This window comes from Drosophila sechellia, chromosome 3L (genome assembly GCF_004382195.2).
Source record: "Drosophila sechellia strain sech25 chromosome 3L, ASM438219v1, whole genome shotgun sequence".
Lineage (NCBI taxonomy): Eukaryota > Metazoa > Arthropoda > Insecta > Diptera > Drosophilidae > Drosophila > Drosophila sechellia.
The window spans coordinates 8200762-8219680 of record NC_045951.1 but is presented as its reverse complement, the minus strand read 5'-3'; the positions used below and the strand labels follow the sequence as shown (position 1 = coordinate 8219680).

Genomic DNA, 18919 nt, shown 5'->3' with positions numbered 1-18919 from the left:
CATTTTAACACATCGATCATCCCAAAAACAAGCTCCAAATGAAAACAAGTGGCTTTATTTTTCAATAGTTTTCTAAAAATATATTTTTTTATTATTGTTTAATTTTTTTTTAGTTTTACTGTGATGCGTCTTGACTGTGAGAAAAGTGTGTGTGAGTGTTCTCTCACACGCACGTACATATAATAAACTATATAGGGGATATGATCGGATTGTTTATGTTGGATACCCGATGTTTCATTTCTTTATAGGCATTGTCGTTTATCATGTACATCGAACACGTTTACTCTTATTTACAAAATATTAATCGATAAAAATGCATCATTTCATGGTTTTCGTTTTTGTTTAGGTTTTTTTTTCGGTTACTGGTTTGCCTGGCCAATAATTTAATTTAATAAATTAGAAAATTGCATAAAACTAAGCTAAATAAAGAATCCATTTCAGTGTCTGTTTGTGGGTGAGGTGTGTGTTCTTTTTGGGGGGTAAAATAAATAGTTTTGATGGTTTAGATGAGTAGAATAAATAGTCGAAATGGGGGCGAAGTGTGGGTGGGGTGGTGGTGTGTCCATTGTGGCGTGTGGTGTCATATGTGGATTGGGGTTGTGCCCAGTGGCTCAATTGACAAACATCACTGGCTCAAAGGGGATCTGGGAAACCCCCTTTGATAGCAAGGTGGCAATTGGGCGTGGCAAGGGCGCAGCTAAGGTCATAATAAATAAATAAATAATTTTTAAATATCCACTTAAATGCTAGGCAAAAATCCTTTCGAATATGGAGTTGGGTAAAGCAATAGAGTTAAAGGTTTCGGAAGACAGAAGCGGGTCAATCAATTGATGACCGCAAGTGGTTGGAGTGCATATGTTGTGGGTGGTGCAGGTGGCGCAGTCGCCTACCACAGCGGCATGGGGCGTTGCCGGGCCAAGAATGCGGGCAGGCTGGCAGCAGTCGGGGCGGGACAGCCTAAAATATGATAAAAAATAAAAATAAATTAATTATAGATAAAACAATAATTTGTGAAGTTTCCAAAGCTGCCTTGGACTACTTACGGCACACGGCGCAGGTTTGTTCGTCGGTGCCATCGCCGCAGCCATCCCGTCCGGAGCAGACGATGGCCGTGGAGCGGCACAGTCCGTTGCTGCAGCGGTGCGGGCAGTAGGCGTCCGCCTCCCGCCGACCACCGCCGAGCAGGCCGCCCGCCTCGATGAGGCGCATGAAGAGGTTGGGGAGGGCGCGGGATCCACACAGATGCGGCGGCTCATCGCTGCCGTCCTTGCAGGACACGATCGCGTTGCAGTACTCGTACTCCGGCAGGCACTCGCCGCTGCCGCAGCGGAAGGTGTGCTCCGGACAGGCGTTGCCGCCCTTCACGCTGCCATCGCAGCCCAGCTCGTCCTCGCCATGTGGACACTGTCGTCGTCCGTCGCACAGCGCAGCGCGCGAGATGCAGCGACCGCTTCGCTGGCAGCGGAAGGATTCCGTGGGGCAGGTCTGGTTGAGGCGGGCGTTGTGGGTGCACTCCTCGTCGGAGGCGTCATTGCAGTCGGCGCGGCCGTCGCACACAAAGAACCATGAGATGCACACGCCACTCGAGCGGCACTGGAATGAAAGTAAAATGCATATATATATATTTTATAATGATTTTTATAATCTTTGCGGTGACTTACCTGGAAGGTTCCCGGACTGCATCCGGTTCTCTCGGCGCTGCACTGCGATCCCTCTTCTCCGGCAGCGCAATCGCAGACTCCTCGTCTATTGCACACGGTGTGGGGATCAGCCAACTGGCACTGACGATCGCTGCTGCAGGCCAATCCCAGGGAAACTGATTCGAGGCCCAAATCCACGCGCTTGCGCAACTCTGAACCAGGTTTGATGGCAGCCAGAGAGGTGGAAGGAATGGCTGCTGGAGAAACGGGTTCCGGCGTGGGTTCATCGGCGGTCATCAGGGGCATTAGCGTGGTCACGACAGGAGCAGCGGGCTCCATAAGGGTCACACGACTGGCCAGGCCCAACATGGTCTGGGTGGTGATCTCCACAATGTCAGCGGGATTGGGTGTGGCCTCCTCATGTGGAATGGCATGAGCTGCTGGCTCCTCTTCCTCAATATGGTTGTTGTCCAGCTCCTGCAGACCATCGATGTTGGTGGTGGATTCCAGAATTAGACTTTCGGATTGCAGCTCATTGAAGCGGCTCACATCGGAGTGATCTGTAAGATCGAAGGGCAGTTCCTCGGGCAACGGAGTGTTAGCTTCTTCGGGCTCGGGCTCCTGGAACTTTTCTGTGGTGGCTTCTTCTGGCAGGGATTCCGTTTCTACTTCCGTAAGGGGCTCCTCCTCATCCTGCTGATGTTCCTCTTGATCCTGTTGGTGCTCCTCTTCATCAGCCTGGTGCTTCTCTTCCACAGGCGTTTGCTCTCCTTCACTGGGGATGGGCTGCTCCTCCTCTAGAGCGATTGGTGGTTCGGTTTTCGCTTCATCAGATTCTGGGACTGGGACATCTTCTTCATCCTTAGCTGCCTCTGCAAACAGTTCGGGAATAGCAGTTCCTGGCTCGTTAAAGGGTTGCACTTGCTCGGCATGATCCTGGGTCTCATCGGCTTCAGCCTGGAGATCCGAAATGGCTTCATGTGCTTGCTCCTCCTCGTTCTCCGAGTTGGCCTCCACCATGGGAACCGTTTGGGCGGGCTGCTGACCAAATGGAACAGGGGGCACAGTGCTGTCACCGTCCAACATCAAGTCGCTGAGGATATCGGCAATGCTCTCGCTCTCATGGAAGTTCTGAGGATCATGTTCGGGATCGCGTTCCTCGCTCACAATGGCTATAGGTGCATCTGGAGCCTCTGGAGCCAAAGTGGACTCATGAGAGTAAGATTCTTCCGCTTCAATAGCAGCAGTCGTTTCTTCTGGCTGGGAAAGTTCCTGCAGATGCTCCACGCTGGTATAGTCCATTTCTGGCTTGGCCAACTTCTGTTCCTCCGGAACAGCTGATGCTTCCTCTTGCACTGGCAATTCCTCCTCTTCAGGCATAGGTTGTGGTTCCGGGATTAGTTCCTTCTCTTCATTGGGTTCGGCTCCCTGGATAATGTTGTCGTTCTCGTTTTTATCGATCGCAACTTCGTCTTGCTCTACGCTAATCTCTGGAGATGTCTGAGCACTTTCACTGGCCTCGGTTTCCGTTTCCACTTCGGGAGCAACCTCCGTCCGAGCAGGTTCCTCGGCGGCTTCCTCCGAGATGTCGGTATCGCTCTTAATTGGCAGCTCTAGCTCGGCCTGGTCCGCATCCACCTGCGACACCTCGTCATTAGTGGGCTCAATTTCTGGCTCTGGCTCTGCCTCTTGAATGCGCTCGGTTATCGCCACTGGCTCCTCCTCGACATGGTCCGCTGTCTGTGGTTCGATCTCCTTCTCGGTGGCTGACGGGGTTTCCAGATCCGCCTGGGGCTCTGCAATTGCTTCCGACACTTCGGGCGTCTTAATTGCATTTGCATTTTCCTCGGGCTCCACCTGCTGCAACTGCTCCTCATGCGCAAGTGCCGCCTCTGCAATCTCCTCCTCATCCTGCTGCTGCTGCTGTTGCTCGGTCAGCTCGGTGGTATTCTCAGCGATTTCTGGTTCCTCTGTGGTCAGCTCTGGTTCTATTTCCACTGGCGCCAATTCATCATCATTTGTTGGGTATGTCAATTGTCCGTGCTCCGCTTCGGTGATTGCCTCCACCTCCTCCTGGTCGCGATCTTGGACTGGTTTCTCCGTTGTGGCTTCATCTGCATCTTGATGCATATCCACCACCTGCTCGGGCTCTTTTTCTTCGATCTCCTCCTGCTCGAGAGCGGCTTGCTCGGTGACTTGGTCTTGATTTAATTGATTGGCTTCATTTAAATCATCTTCGCCACTTGTCGGCTTGATGTCGGCGCTTTGTTCCACCTGATCGATCTCGGATTCCATATCTGGTTTGGCTTCTGTGGCCGGCAGCTCCACTTCTGCGGCTTCGGTCGCTGGCGTTTCTTCTTTTTCTTTTTCTATTTCCATTTCGGTCTGTGGCTCCTCTGGTTTTCCCACCTCGTCGACGTTTTGGCTTTCACTCTCCACCTGGGCTGGCTTTTCGATCTTCAACGCTTCTGTTGGCTCCTCCTGCTTGGGCGGCTCCACCTCATCGTCTTGGCTGGGTACAGCAACATCCAGCTCATGATCTCCAGAAGCCAGATCCTCAGGTGTTTCCTCCTCCGGTATCTCCTCGGCCTCGTCGGCTGCCTTCGTCACACTTTCCATTTCAGCTTCATTAACCGGGATCAGTTCTTCATCGGCCACAGTCTGTGATGTCTCTGGCTCTCCATCCTCCTGCAGCAGCTGCGTCTGGATCTGGGGCTCGGTGCTAGACTCTGCATCAGTCTCGCTCTCGGTATCGATGGGCACCACCCCCTCATTAGTCGCCTGGTGTACTGCCTCCGTCTCCCTCTCATCTTCTGGCTTGGCTGGCTCAACTTCATCCACTGAGGTTTCATAATCGAATTTCATGGTATCGTCGATGGGCGATGAGGCAATCTCTTGACCACCCGAGGCCTCAGCAGCCTCCTCATCCGCTTCGATGGGCACGATTTCAGGTGCTACAGGGGATTCTTCGTGCTCAGGTTGATCCACTGTCAGTTCTGGAGCTTCTGGCTTGTCATTGTGCTCCTCCGTGTACTCCTCATCGATCTTGTATGGGTAATCTTCGGTGGGTCCAGCCTCAGTTTCCTGCTCCGCATTAATGGCATCCTCGGTTGGTACATCTGCGGGTGTGAGCAGCTGTTGGACTCCAGTGGTGGCATCTTGTGAGAATTGAGAAGGCTCTGCGTCGCTTGCCTGGGGTAAGATCTGCTGATGCTGCTGCTGCTGCTCCTCCTCTTGGTTCTGCTGCTGCTCAATCCTATGCTGTTCCTCCTCTTGATGTTTCTGTTCCTCCTCCTGATGTTGCTGCTCATCTAATTGATTTTGCTGCTGTGTCAGTTCGGTTTCCTCATGAGCCAGGTCCACAGCCTCCAATTTTTCACCATTATCAACCTCAACGACCTCGGGTCTCAGCTTGGTGGTCTCACCATCGTCTTCCTCCAGCGATTGCTCCTCCACGCTGGCGGGCAGCTCATCTTCTAGGAGAATGGGCGCGGGAGTTGTCGTCGTTGTGGTCGTTGTTGTTCTTCTGGTGGTTGTTGTTGGGGCTGGAGTGGTGGACGTCGTTGTTCTTCTCGTGGTTCTAGTTGTGGGCCTAGGAGTGGTTGTTGTTGTCGTCGTGGTAGTGGTACTGCTAGCTGGCTGCTCTACCTTCTCGACGGCCTGTTCCTGCTTCTGATCCTCCTGATCCGCCGCCGGGGCCACACAGAGACCACCCACCATTTTGGCTGGACTTGTGCACTGGCAGCGACCGAAGAGATTCGGGATGAGGAAGTCACAGTGGGTGCGGGTGTCGAACATTTGACAGTGGGCGTGGCTGTAGCAAACGGCACCAGGATGGGCAGCTGCGAATGGGGGATAAAGATCGGTCGCGAAAAGTTCTCATGAGATTCTTGTATATTTTCCTGCTCTGATCTAAGTGTTGTGTGTGTGTGGTTTTTGTTAAAGGAGGATGAATGGATGGGATATGTTATTAAGCTAACCGTAAACCGAACTCCAAGCACCAAATGCATATTAAAATCTCATCATCATCATCATGAACAGCCACACCAGAACAAGGAGGAGCTGAAGCCGTCACAAGAACAAGAACAACATCAAAACATTAGCCCGCCTTCGACAAGCCTAATAACCGTCAATAAAGTCAACTGCAACTGCATCAGACGCAACGCATGGCCGAAAGAGAAGTGCAAAGAGTAGTCGAGATTGGTACAGAGGCAAAAAACTATTACAAACCCAAACAAAAGATAATTTGAACAAAAAAAAAAAAAAAAATGAAATTTCTTAATAGCTGCTTTACTGTCAAATAATATTTCTAAGTAAGGACTTACATTTCCCCTTATTTTAAGATGTAAGGTCACACTGTTTTGTTGTTCTTGAATCAGAGCACACGTTTGCCACACTTAATTAATGCATATTCATATAATAAGATTGACACACTTTTTCAAGCACTAAAACCCAATTGTTTTGGAATACTAAGTATATTTTCTTTCTCTGCATCACTGACTAAGAAGGGGATCAGATGGGAACCAGAAGATGACTCTGAAACGTCGGTGACGTCGCCCATTCCCATTACCGTTGCTCATCAGCATTCCACTCGCCGATAACTGGCTAAAAGAGACGGCGACTCTTGGTTGCACCGATGACTGCGAAGACTGAGCCACCTGCGTGTCTGCCACTGTCCTCCGCTGGAATCTCAGCTCTGACCCACTTTCCGGCCTGCCTCTCCAACTTGTTTTCACTTGTTTCGTTTTTGGCTTGCCAGCTAGCAACTTGCAGCTAGCAACTTGCAGCAAGCAGCTTGCAACTAGCAACTGGCAACTGGCGACATGCCATTTACCATTTCACTGGCCAATGCAGCCACCTGCAGTTGCCCTTTGGGCAGTGTCTGGCCAAGGAGATCCATTTCCATTTTCATTTCCACAATATCCCCCAGCTGGCCATTCAATTCGATTGGAATCCGAGCGAGATCATAAATCGCTATACCCTTTTGGATTTCTCGCGGGAATTTCGGCCACACAAAACCGACATTTGTCGGCAAACTCACAAAAGGCTCTGGCATTGGCATTGGCCATTGGGGAACCGGTTGCGAGCTGTGACTCCAAGGCGCATAAAAGGCATACGGCCAGCGTGGCGTATACTTAACGAATGCACCGCCTGACACTGACACTGTGCTCTGAGATCTGCTCTCTGCCATTTCTACTGCCATTGCCATTGCCATTGCCATTCCAAATGCGAGTAGCTCAAACGTGTCTTGCCGCAGTTTGACACCAATATGGAATCAAACGTGGAGCAGGAAGAATCCAAAGGGGGTTTTCTGCAGACCCCAAACTGTTTGCCCCATCTTTCACTTTTATATAACAGGATTAGAAGCGGTTACACACGGGAAAAAATTTCGTCTATGGAGTAATAATAAATGGGTCTTATTATAGCAGTATGCAATGGTATAGCTATTAAATTTAGTTAAGATCATTATAAACTTTCAAAGTGAAGCATTGCTGTGCAAATTTTCTCCATGTGTAGCCGTATTGTTCCATCTTGGGCATTAGTCGACGCTTCTAATCTGGCCACCAAAAACGATGATCGATAGGCTGGGGGCCAATGCCACGGCCACGGCCACTTAGCGCTGGCCCCGCCCCTTTTTGGGGCAGCTGCTATGACAGGTTGCATGCATGCGAATCGCTGCACGACTGCCACTGCTAACCTAACCCACTTCGATTACGGCTAAAGCCGCTCTGCGAGATCTCCACGACGCGTGTGAAAATTGGCCAATGGATCTGGGATCTTCGAGATGATCAAGAGCGGTTTGGCACGACGGGCGGGAAGGTAGGCATCATAAACAATAATTTCCATCGAAATCAGCATACATTAAATCGCTGCTTAACGCCGAGGTATGAGTCGCCGCCGGTGGCCGGAATTGAAAAAACTGTGTCAACCGCCTGGCACGCACAGATACTGAGATACAAATGTATCTCAATCTGAAGCGGCATTCCTGCGGCTATAATAAGTCTATTTATGCTGTCGACTTTCATTAGGCGCAAAAGCCAAATGCAATGGCCAGGAAAAAAAACTTCAAATAAAACCATAAGACCCAACTCTTTGAGTTCAAAGAAAAAAGAAGAGGTTTTAATTAATAGCAGCGATTTGCATTTGGGTGGAAATGAATGGTACTGGTAAATATGAAGTTTTTTTGGCTATTATTATTGTCTTCTTACGGAAGTCGAGTGTTCCACATAATTTGCATGCAATTTGGCATTTGGCGCAATTTAGTTTGAAATGGCCATTCAAGAAAGATTGTTTCGTTTTTCTCTCTTTTTGTTTCTAGCCGCAAATTAACACAGTTTGACTGGCTGCTTTTGTGGGTCATGCGAAATGAAATGGAATTTTTCGGTGGCTTTTGCTTTTGGTCTTTCCTTTCTTTCTATTTTAACTATTTCTTTTTTTTTTTTTTGGTGCAAGGTGCCGCAATGGAAAGTATTTTCCCTGTTTCGGTGTTGCGAAGGTGTTGTTGAGGCAGGAAGAAAGTGAGCCGAGTGGCTGGGGAGAGTGACTAGGAGATTTCCTATGCCTTATATAATGAGTGTCGGGAATGCCATAAATGTTGGCACAAAAACATGTTGAACACCTTTGGATCCGAAAACAGATCTTCGCAAGAAACCAGTTCCCATCATTCTCTAAAAGGTGTTCAAGAACCCGTAACCAAATATGTAGCCTATATGGTTTTTACCACGTTTATAAGGCTTTTACATTAAATCAAATTAATAGCTACGTTTATAGGATATTTGTATGAGAACTGACTTGTGGTGGATGAAATGATTGCTAGAACTGTCCGGAGTTTCCATCTGATCTTACGCGTTTTTCTTTTCACAGTGCACCTGGCTGATCGACGACGTCAGAGTGGTTCACTTTTCCTGCAACTTTGTATGCAGAAGATCTCGATCTGGCTGACAGTCGCAGCCTCCGTTGTTTGGCCGTGTGTCTGGACTATCTGTTCATTATCTGTTTGCCGCACACTGCAATGCTACTTACGCCATACTATACCATACCATTCTATATATATATATATATATTTGGCATACTTTTTCCCGCTGCCCGAGAAACGGGGAGAGTAGAGTAGACTAAAGAGCCAACCGGGGATGCGAAGGGGGAGTTGTCATATGTGCATATATAACTCATAAAGATCGGAGGAGATGCAGATGGAGGAAGTGGCTCATTGTTGGTGGTGGTTGGTGGATGTTGGCTCGTTAAGAGCGGCTGGCTACCAAACACAAAAACGGGTAACCGAATGAGCCAATCCCGGGATGGGCTTGGGCCCATTGGATGGGTTAAGGTGCATGGGAAACTGGAACAAGTGGCTAAATGGAAAGCCTGACAAGCCAACAAAATCTGGCACACCACTTGCTTCACTTGACCCGACGGCTGAGCAGAATGGCGATGGGATGAAGTGAATGGCCAATCCCAAATGTGGCAGCATTTTTGTCAACTGCATACAAAAGTTTTTGGCTTCTCTTTCTCCGGGAATTCCACCGATCAGTTATCCTCCTCTTCAGATATATGTATATATGTTAACAGAGATTTTTTACTCCATCTCATTCCAGCTAAGAACTAATTGGACTTTCCTGGACTTTCTTTTCTTTTTTGCATTGGTCGCTAATCAGTGCAATTTAATTACGAATCGAGGCAATTAGCCATGTAAAGTAGCCAAAGATACACATCAAAATGGGGAGCTCTTGGCTTTTGAGGGGCAGGAAAAGGCTGCCCTGGCAGGATGTCTCTGGTGAAAGGTTCACTCCTCTCTATCTCTCTTTACAATTCTCTGGCCTCCTCTTTCTTTTATTGTGTTTTTGGTGAAAGTATCTCATAAATGACTGGCTTGCCACTTCTTGCACTTGCCACAAATTCCCCTCTACACACGAAACAATTCAGAGAAGCGAATATCCCATTAGTCTTTATCGCCAACTTATGCAGATCTTAATAAGTTCTGGTTTGAATCGCTGGCTAACTTAGTAATTGGTTATATCATCAAAGTCACTAAGACCAAACTTATGATAGATATCCTCCACATTTATTTCCGTGTACCTTTACCGCATACCACATACTGCTGACCAACTGCATTCTTTGTCATTAAAATTACGCTTAATTAAATACCTAGCCCTCTCTACCTGCTGTCCTGCCTGCCACGCCTCCTTCTGCACATTTAAAAGTATTTATATTGAGCTCTTATGCTATATAATTAAGTCAGCAGCTAGTGAGGGGGGATACCGGAGTGAGGGGATTACTACTGTGCAACATCAGGTGAATGGCAATGACACGAACTGCGCCAGATGCGCCATGTCCACGATCGTGCCTCATTGCTCTGCTTTTGGCGTGTTTAAACTTCAAGAAGTCGATGCATGGTGTGGAGTAGTGGTAGGGGAGGAGGAGGAGGAAAAGGGTAGAGAGGATAACCCCATAGTATGGCCTCTCGATTCTAGTCAACATTCTAATCAGATTACCGCCACTTGGCGCCAATGTGCCAAAAGGAAGTGAACCGAATTCAAACTAGATTGCAATCAGCACAGGGATGGCAGCAGCCCGAAGTCCCTAAGATTAACATTTTATTGAACCTTTAATGCCTCTTAATCGCAGTCACTGTTTTCAGAAAATGCTAAGACAAAGTTTTATCTAAGTCCCTAGACTCTAAAACTAAACTCTTAAAGAAAATATCATTTCTCTAAATTATTCCAGAATAATTTCTTTTATCTTTGCCCATAAATTTGAGCCATAAGAACCTGACTTTCTGTCCTTCTTAGTACGTTAGTCACTAGATGAGTCACATGCCAATGATTTATTTCCAAGTGAGCCAAATGAGTCACTTGCCTATATTCGTGGCCCAAGCCCTAGGCGATTTCAGTTGCATCTTGGACTGGAGCCAAGAATCTGAAAATGTATCTTTCACACATCGCAGTGCGCAAACAGAAACACAAACACTTGGCTAAGAGAGATCGAAGTCAAACATTTACATTTACATTTTACATTTAACGTTTAACGTTCAACGTTTAAGCCTTTTCACGTTTAACGATCTGCAGTTGGTGGTGTCTGAAGTTTCCACCAGGCTGTTGGCCAGTTCTCGGAAGATTAACCAATTATGCGTATAATTAGTGACACGATTGTCTCGTTTGGTCGGTGTATTTTCATCGTTATTGTTATTGTTACACAGCCATTTTCAGTGTTATGCCCGTGTTAATTGCCAGTGTCAAGTGCCGAGAAATAGGAAATGGGAGTGTATACCCCATGCTATATATACGCATATATATGTATGCAAGGACTATATGCTGGGCATTGCGTGACATTCCAGGGTAATACGAGAAATGATAAGCAATCAGAGATGGGGATTATTAGTCGGCTGCCCGGCTGTCCGTTTATTGCAATACACCAAAAGACCGCATGCCAAACAGTTAATTGTATTATCTACGTGTAGTATATGAGTAAGTAGTCCCGGGCAATCTGGTGAGGATTAGGGCCACAATAGCTGGCCGGCGGTCGGCTGATACTTACGTCCCAGACAGGTGTGCTTGCGGAACTGCAGGAATCCCTCGACGCAGCGGCATGCCCCCTCCAGACAACTGCTATTGGCCACCTTCATGGAGCACTGCTCGCTCAGCTGGCAGTCGCCGCCAAGGAGCTGGGCTGCAAATCAAAGAGAAAGAAATACCATTACAAATCCACTAAATTCTTGTTTTAATATCCCCCCAATTCGATGGAAACGTTTCTTGGTAATACATAATGATTCTACAGACATGATAGCTTCAAATTATGTTTAAACGCCTCATTAGGGAGAAAATTCATAAATTCTATGGATTTATTTTAGTGAGCTACTAAAACCAATCTATACGAACCATGAATATCGCTTTTTAGCTGGGAAGTACGGATTATTTAGAATACAACTTAATCATCATAAATTCCAGACATCGCTCACGATTTGCATTACTAATTTCGAGTCAGGAAATCGTTAGAATTGTTTTCTCTGTGTAAAGAAAGTCGCAGTGAGTGCATCTAACGGTTCCTCTGTGGACAAACACACACACAGATACATCTCCATCTCCGCCCATTGTTTGCCCGACAAACATTCTGTACTCCCACTTTGGGGTTAGCCAAAGATTGACTTTGCCTACTTACATGACAAACAGCGCTTGGAATCCAACTGGACGAAGTAGGGGGCGCACTCGCAGTATCCGAGGGCGGAGCAGCTGCTGCCCTTGATGAAATCCGTGCAGTCCATGTCATGCTGGCACTTGTCGCCCAGCTCCAGGGATCGACTCGCGTCCACCACTGTGAAGATGATCAGCAGCTGAATGGAATGCAGAATGTGGAAATTAGACTACTTCGAATGAATAATCAAGATAAAGTGTGATGATATGGGATGATCATGATATTAAGATAAAAGATATCTGAATCAAAAACAGATATCTGATAAAATTAGATATATTTCGACAAAACACAAAACTATGCAGTGGGGATTGGAATGTAATTGGAGTGTAACTCTTTACTAAAGTTATATCCGGCACTTAAGTAAGCCCGATTTCCATAGTTGCTCTTATATTAAGTTTACTAACTTAAGATTGCGAATATCTGTAATTTGGAAATTGCACATTTAGCTCACATAACACATATTTCCCAGGAATGTCGAGCCCATCCATATGATTAGCTTCTTATAGGAAGCTGCAATCAGAGCAGCCAGAAATGACTTAACGACCTGAACTTTATGCAATCGCCTTGGATCTGTGATCGGTTATTTATTACATCACTTAATTCTTTCAATTAGGTGCCCAGCTTTGCATAGACCGTGATTAAGTCGGGCATGGAGCACCATCCGAAACCGAAATGAGCCAACAAATTGGCCGGCATGACCGACCAAGTCTTGACCAAGTCTGCTTGGAGCGGCGAACAAATTGCCCGAGTACACGGAATTATGTACCTGTGGGCCAAATGTCCGACGAAAGAGCCGTAAAATCCGTAGTTAATCGTAGCAGATCATACAAGCTGCGGTTTCTTCTTACAATTTTTCTTCCATTCTTTTTTTTGCTTTATGAATGAAGTGCGATGTGTGTAAAAGTATCTTCTGGTATCTACGGCATCTGCGAGCTGTGCTTTCGTTGTGACGCAGACACACAGTTAACGTTATATCAGATGCTACAAAGATACTCCAGCCGGAGTTGTAAAACAGAATTAACAGTTGCCTGAGCACCGAGCACACGCCCATCCACGCGAAGGTGGGGTGGAATACTGGCATAGCCCAAGATCTATAATTAAAAAAAATAAAAAAAAAACAAGAAAGAAACAAACAAGGGTATCCACTGCCAACTACCACACCTCATGTGTGTTTTTGGGCTCTTTTGTTGCTAGTCTGTTTTTAGTTTTTGTTTTTGCTTTGCAGTTAGAACTGGCTAATAAATAAGCTGAATTTTGTGGCCATCGCTGGGTGCAATGTACTTTCTGCTCATCGCGAATGAGCGCCACACGCCATTAATTACAAGCCCGGCCTTTGGGACTACCATTACCTAACCGAAACCAAAACCAAAACAGATACGGATACGAGTTTGGTAACTGGGCATCTTCTCAAGGCGTTCTCGTTCTGGGTTTTTGGTTTTTGCATACTGCCAAAACGGTACCACGAACTCCCCCACCTTTGGTTACCATTTTCTGAAATTCTGCTTAAATTTGTTAACACATTAAATCCAATGATTACATAAAGTTAGGTGGAAATTCCCCGGTTTCGTTTAATTGGTAGGAACTCTTCGTTTTGGATTCCAATGCCACAAACACGCAACTCCTAAGCATTTCGTACAAGTTGAGACATTAAAATCACAGTTAGGATCGTTTGGCGAAATGCAACTTTGTTAGCTATTCCTAATTGTGATAAATAGTTATGTGAAATTGTTGCTAAGAAAACTGTGAAATTACTACAAATTGTATGCACAAATGGATACCATCTGAAAGTGATCCTCAGATGTTTCTGGTTCTGTCTACAAAGATATGTTGATTTTATAGTACTGATGTTAGTTAATTGTTGAAATCCTTCCGTTTGTTGTTTAATTTCTAAGTATTTTTTTTATTTTCTACATCATTGATTTGATCACTGCTTTCAATAGCTTTCCCAAAACACATTTATTTCACTTTTATGATCATCAAATTGGGTTTATTGAATACTAAACCATTAGCACTACTCCTTGGCTTCGTGTTCAATAACAATAAATAAATAAACTACACCACATAATCCCCATTGAGAGGTGTTTTCCTCGAGTCTCGAGATCATTTCGCCACTCATTCGGTGCTCCTCTATTCAAAACAACACTCGCAGGCACTCCACAAGACCCATTGAAAATCCGAGGAGTATCGCTCAATGGGAGCAGCAATACAAACAAGACCTCGAATGGGGGAAAAGTATCTGTATCCGAATAGGAATTGGAATTGGAATTGCGCCAACAAACGCAGAACCAGAAATGAAACCGCTCAAGCTCGGCGGCATCAATAAAATGTCAATAAACAGAGAAGAAATTGTTTAATTACGCTTTCGAGAGGCTTTCGAGCACGAGGCACTGGCACTGGCACTAAATAGAATAAAGAGAATGTGTTGGCCATTGTGTCCGAGTTTGTTGTTTCGTTTTGACCCAATAACTCCGGGGTTACTTTCGTTATTGGCCACCGCATTGTCATCCAAAACGAACAGCGCGTAAACAAACATCTGCAGGCTGATTGCTAATAACCGTCAGCCCATGTCCACCTCACCATTTGTAATCCTCCGCCGGGCCATTCGTCTTCCTGGCCAAAAGGTCCGGTCTTTAAGGCCCAAGCTGCCAAAACCCCATTCATCACCTGCGGCGAACTGACTTGGCTTATTTATTTTGCTGCCTATTTTTTTGTGGATATTTTTTTTTGGGTTTACGACCAGCCTGTGCTAATGAAGACCCGTTGCAGTGGCATATTTTCTTTTTTTTTTTTTGGTTTCATTGTAATTTAGAATCGTAAAAGAACAGCAAGAAAAGCTCGGCTCAGCAGCAGCGAAAAAAAAGGAGTAGATAAGTTTTCGTGTTTTACAAATTACTTTCGTACTCTTTTAATGATCGTCGGGCGCCAGACCGTCTGGTGACCTTTGACCGGTCCGAATGCAGGTGGAGCGCCCAGATGCAGCGGCTCTTGCTGCCTTGCTGGCCAACTACTGGGCCTTCTGGCCATCTACTGTCTTCTCTGCCTCTTCTGGCCAAGACTTAATGCACTTGGCTCGAAATGGGTTGAATGGGCCGGCCGAGGGCAGCAGCGGACCATAATAACAAACAACATTGAAACGGATAAATTGTTTGTTAGTCTTGGCTGGAGTGAAAAAAAAAAAAAAACTGCTGCAAGGAAATTTTCTCTCAAGTACTGGAGTTGAGGAGCCCTTGGCCGATTGCTTTCTACCAAACAGATTCCATTGATTTAGCACCATGAATTGATTGTGCATCGCATGGGAAACTCTTATTCAATTACAAAAAAATAGATTGCAAATTGAATTTCACATTTTTTATATGCAAATGCTAGCTCTGATAATTAAAATGGCACAAAGAAACGTACAAAAATGCAATGATATTTAGAAGAACATTTAAATCAGAAATAAAAAATAGAATATTATATCCTAACTATAATTAACTTGGATATAATTCATATTTCTTGGGTTTAATAAACTAACCAGATCTAGAATATAATCGCTCAAGCTCAGCACACTTCCTTTGCATTAAGTCTGCACTTTTCCTGGAATCCCAAAATAGCCAGAAAATTCAATAGAATCGTTTATTAATAGACAAACTAGTTCCCATAGTACACCCATAATGACTCTTCCCGCAGTAATAATGATTAAGTGGCGGGCAATGAAATTTTATGAAGCAAATAATTCACTAAACTTAATGCCCACTCTCGAGCTTTTTTTTTGTTTTCTCTTGGGATGAAGTTCGGTCCAGTGGAGCAGAGGCAACGAAGACTCCCACCTTTTATTAGATTAATTTGCCCACATTACTCAGTCGGCGAAGTGGCGACCCCCAACCGAACAGAACCGACATCATCATGATCTTCCACGCCTGCCCAGCCATCATCTATCAGCAACAATTTGACCCAATGGCCGACTTCACAGTTCTTTACACACGAGGAGGAGAACAACTATCTTGGGGAGCAGCGGCCCACGATTGAAGTGAGCCCACGCGATGAAAGAGTCGAAAATTGTGCCAAAAAATGAATCTTTTGTTTATGAAAGCGAAAGAGTGCCTAACAATGGAGCTCGGAACTGACCAGGTGACAAACATTTGCTTCGGCTGCTCTTTGTGGAGCAATTTGAATTGGCAACGCCCCAAATGATGATTTTTGTATGGGGGAGTGCAATTTGATTTTTTGTCGTTAGTTCTTCTTTTTTTTTGCCTTTTTTGGCCTTAGATGAGTTGACTTACCGCTAAGAGCCGCTTAACCGTAAAAGCGTTTCCATTGAGCATTGCGATCGCAGGTTGCTTTCTCGATGTTGCCGACTGCCTCGCAGTCGCCGTCATTGCCGCTTCTGAATCTCTAAAGAAGCAGCTTTGGATCTCCCAGGGAAGGCTTTTCTCGCTTTTCCCTCCTTTTGTGTGTTTTCTTTTGGTTTTTTCGATTTTTCAGCCGCTTTTCTTGGGTTATTTTCCTGTAGCTGGTATTCCTCTCGTTGCAGTCGTAAATATATGTTTTTCGCTGTGGAAAGGAGTCAGTGTGGTGGTGGTGAGGGGAGGCTTGACTTAAACTCTGAACTTTGAGGGTCAAAAACGGAACGAAAAGGTTTCTTCTCCTTCATTTCATTTCTTTAATTTTTTTTCTTTCTTTTTGGGTAAAGGAAATGCGCCCCACTAACAAGCAACACACAAAAATGAGGGAAATAATAATAATAATAATTTCTGTTTTATTATTTTGCAGTTGAACCGGCCGGCTTGCGGCTCACACGCCCCTCATTCGCATTCAATGGGCATTCGAGCGGTGCGCGCTGTCGCTCCACTTTAAAACGAAAGACTTAGGCAGCGAACTTGCGCGGCAGCCGAAGAAAACACGAAAATGGGAAATTAACACCTGAACCACCAGCTCTTGTTTGGGCCACTAGGCCCTAAAACTTATTTCGTTTATTTATCTCGACCGCCGTCTTTTGGTTGTTTTTTCGTTTTTTTTCTTGGCTTTGCTATTTTCACTTGCTGTGACGACCTTTGCCTGTCTCCCTCTCTCTCGTTCAGTTTTTTATATATTTTTTTTGGAATTTGGGTAACGTTTTTGTTGCCGTCGTTGTATCTGTTCGCTGCTGCTGCCGCTGTTATAAAATTTCATTTTATTGCAATGCATGAGTCTGGGCCGAAGAGTTCGAGACTGGAAGACTGGGTCTGAGAATGTGGCGCTCTAGGGCATTACCGTTAGGCGGCTGAGAAGAACATCACAAAAAAAAAAAAACTGAGCTCTGTGTTGATATAAAACATCTACTAACTCCAGCAGTTTTATAACTTAATAAAAAAATGTGAAAAAAGGAAGGGAAAACGGAGCTGACAATGAGGCAGTGCCTAAGAGTTCGATTTAAATTGGTCTAAGGTGAGATGGCCTGAGAAATAGTCGCTGCACAGAGAAAAAGTATGTGCTATTTTAAGAAGTTGAATGTATAATTGAAATTTATTTGAAGAAAGAAAATGGGTGTCCCTTTATTTAATTTTAAATGCATGGATAAGTATAACTTAAGCCATTAGGCCACGTTTAGTCTTTTGAAACTTTATGGAAGAAAAAAGGGAAGTACAACACATTTAAATAACACTTATGACCACATACTTTTCTACTTCGGGATAAAGAATAATTGTTTAACCAAGCGAAATTATTAATACTAATATTCTCCATTTGGTCTAGAGGCAAGTTGGTGGGTGTGTCTGGACAATTGGCCGACTCAGTTTGGTGACCCAGTCAGCCTTGGAGATGCTGATACAGATGCAGATGCAGATGGACGATGCAAATGGAACTGGAGATGGCGGAGATCTTCCGCAATCGATCAGCATGTGCAAAGTGTTGGGCTGGCGACCGCAAAAGAGCGGGTCGCTGGCAAAGGAGATCAGCATTTTTAGTTTGCGGTTTTTGCGCTTGGTCTATCGGTCGCTGGGTCGTCATCAATACGATGCGAGGCGATGCGATGGCATAAGATGGGTTGGGATGCGGTGCACCGAGAGCCAAATGCAACAGCCTGGCTAAGAAGCTGGCCGAGAGACACTCAGGCACTCAGACACAAGGCAGCAAAAGCAAAAAGCAGCGCGATTCTAGCACCGTTATGCACCCAATATGGCGACTCCACCGCCAGCACATGTGCCAGTGGAGCTGGAGCTGGAGCTGAAGTTGGAGCTGAAGCCAAAGTTAAAGCCAGATCCGAGCTGATGCTGGACTGGCTTTGGGTGCATCTGCATCTGTTCGGTTCGGTTTGGTTTTGGTTCGGCTGGGTTCTGTGCGCTGTGTGTTCTGGTGCCACTGCCACTGCATCTCCAACCGCATCTGCAGCAAACTGGACAGGAGAACGCTGCACTGTCTTCACTTGACTGCCTTCCCATGTATGTTTGTCTATCTGGACGCTCGCTGTTTGTTTGTTTGTTGGTTGGTTGGTTGGTTCCTTAGTTGGTTTGTTTTCCTGGCGAGTGTGTCTGTGCGCAAGAAACTGACTGAAATTACACTCAGTTGGCCGGATGGCCGCGCCTTAGTCCAATTCCAAAAAATATCCCTCGATCATTATTATTATTATCAGTATTATTATTTCCTTCAATATTTTTGTGCGCTCGCTTGTTTCATATTCATAGAACCATTGTTTTAGCTACCGTTTTACTGGATTATCGTTTGTCACACGCGTCGCGGCACTTTTGCTATATATTTGCAGTTTGGAAAACGTTTTGGGCTCAGGTCTTGAGTTTAGTGTGCAAAGTGCAGCCACATCACACGAAGATGAGCTGAGCTGGGCACGTCCGCACGTAACGATGGTCAGCAACGAACTGAAGAGGAGCCAGCCAGCCACGGACTTAAAGAACCAAGACAAGCAGCCGCGCGCTCGCAGTCGCGCCGCAGCAGCAACATCCGCAGCAGCAGCAACAGCAGCAGCAACATCAGCAGCAACAACAGCAACACGCGGCAAACTCTTGGCTGAAAATCGAGCTTTTGGCCAAAGTCAAAGTCAAGGCAGCGAAGCTTTTGAAGACACGACAAGTGCCGAGCTCTTGGATTCACATGGTTGCTGTTGCTGCTGCTGCTGCTGCTGT

At 45.8% G+C, this 18919-nt stretch overlaps 1 protein-coding gene across 1 annotated transcript; it reads right to left on the bottom strand.

Moving 5' to 3' along the window:
• Nucleotides 1-53: 53 nt before the first annotated feature.
• Nucleotides 54-18659, bottom strand: LOC6604869 (trichohyalin). The gene is made up of 7 exons (XM_032718539.1): nt 18485-18659; nt 16088-16358; nt 11793-11964; nt 11172-11303; nt 1662-5482; nt 1044-1593; nt 54-957 (listed from the first exon to the last, which is right to left on the bottom strand). The coding sequence occupies exons 2-7, from the start codon at nt 16181-16183 to the stop codon at nt 887-889; spliced, it is 4842 nt and encodes a 1613-aa protein (XP_032574430.1). The 5' UTR covers nt 16184-16358; nt 18485-18659; the 3' UTR covers nt 54-886.
• Between the last annotated feature and the right edge of the window lie 260 nt (nt 18660-18919).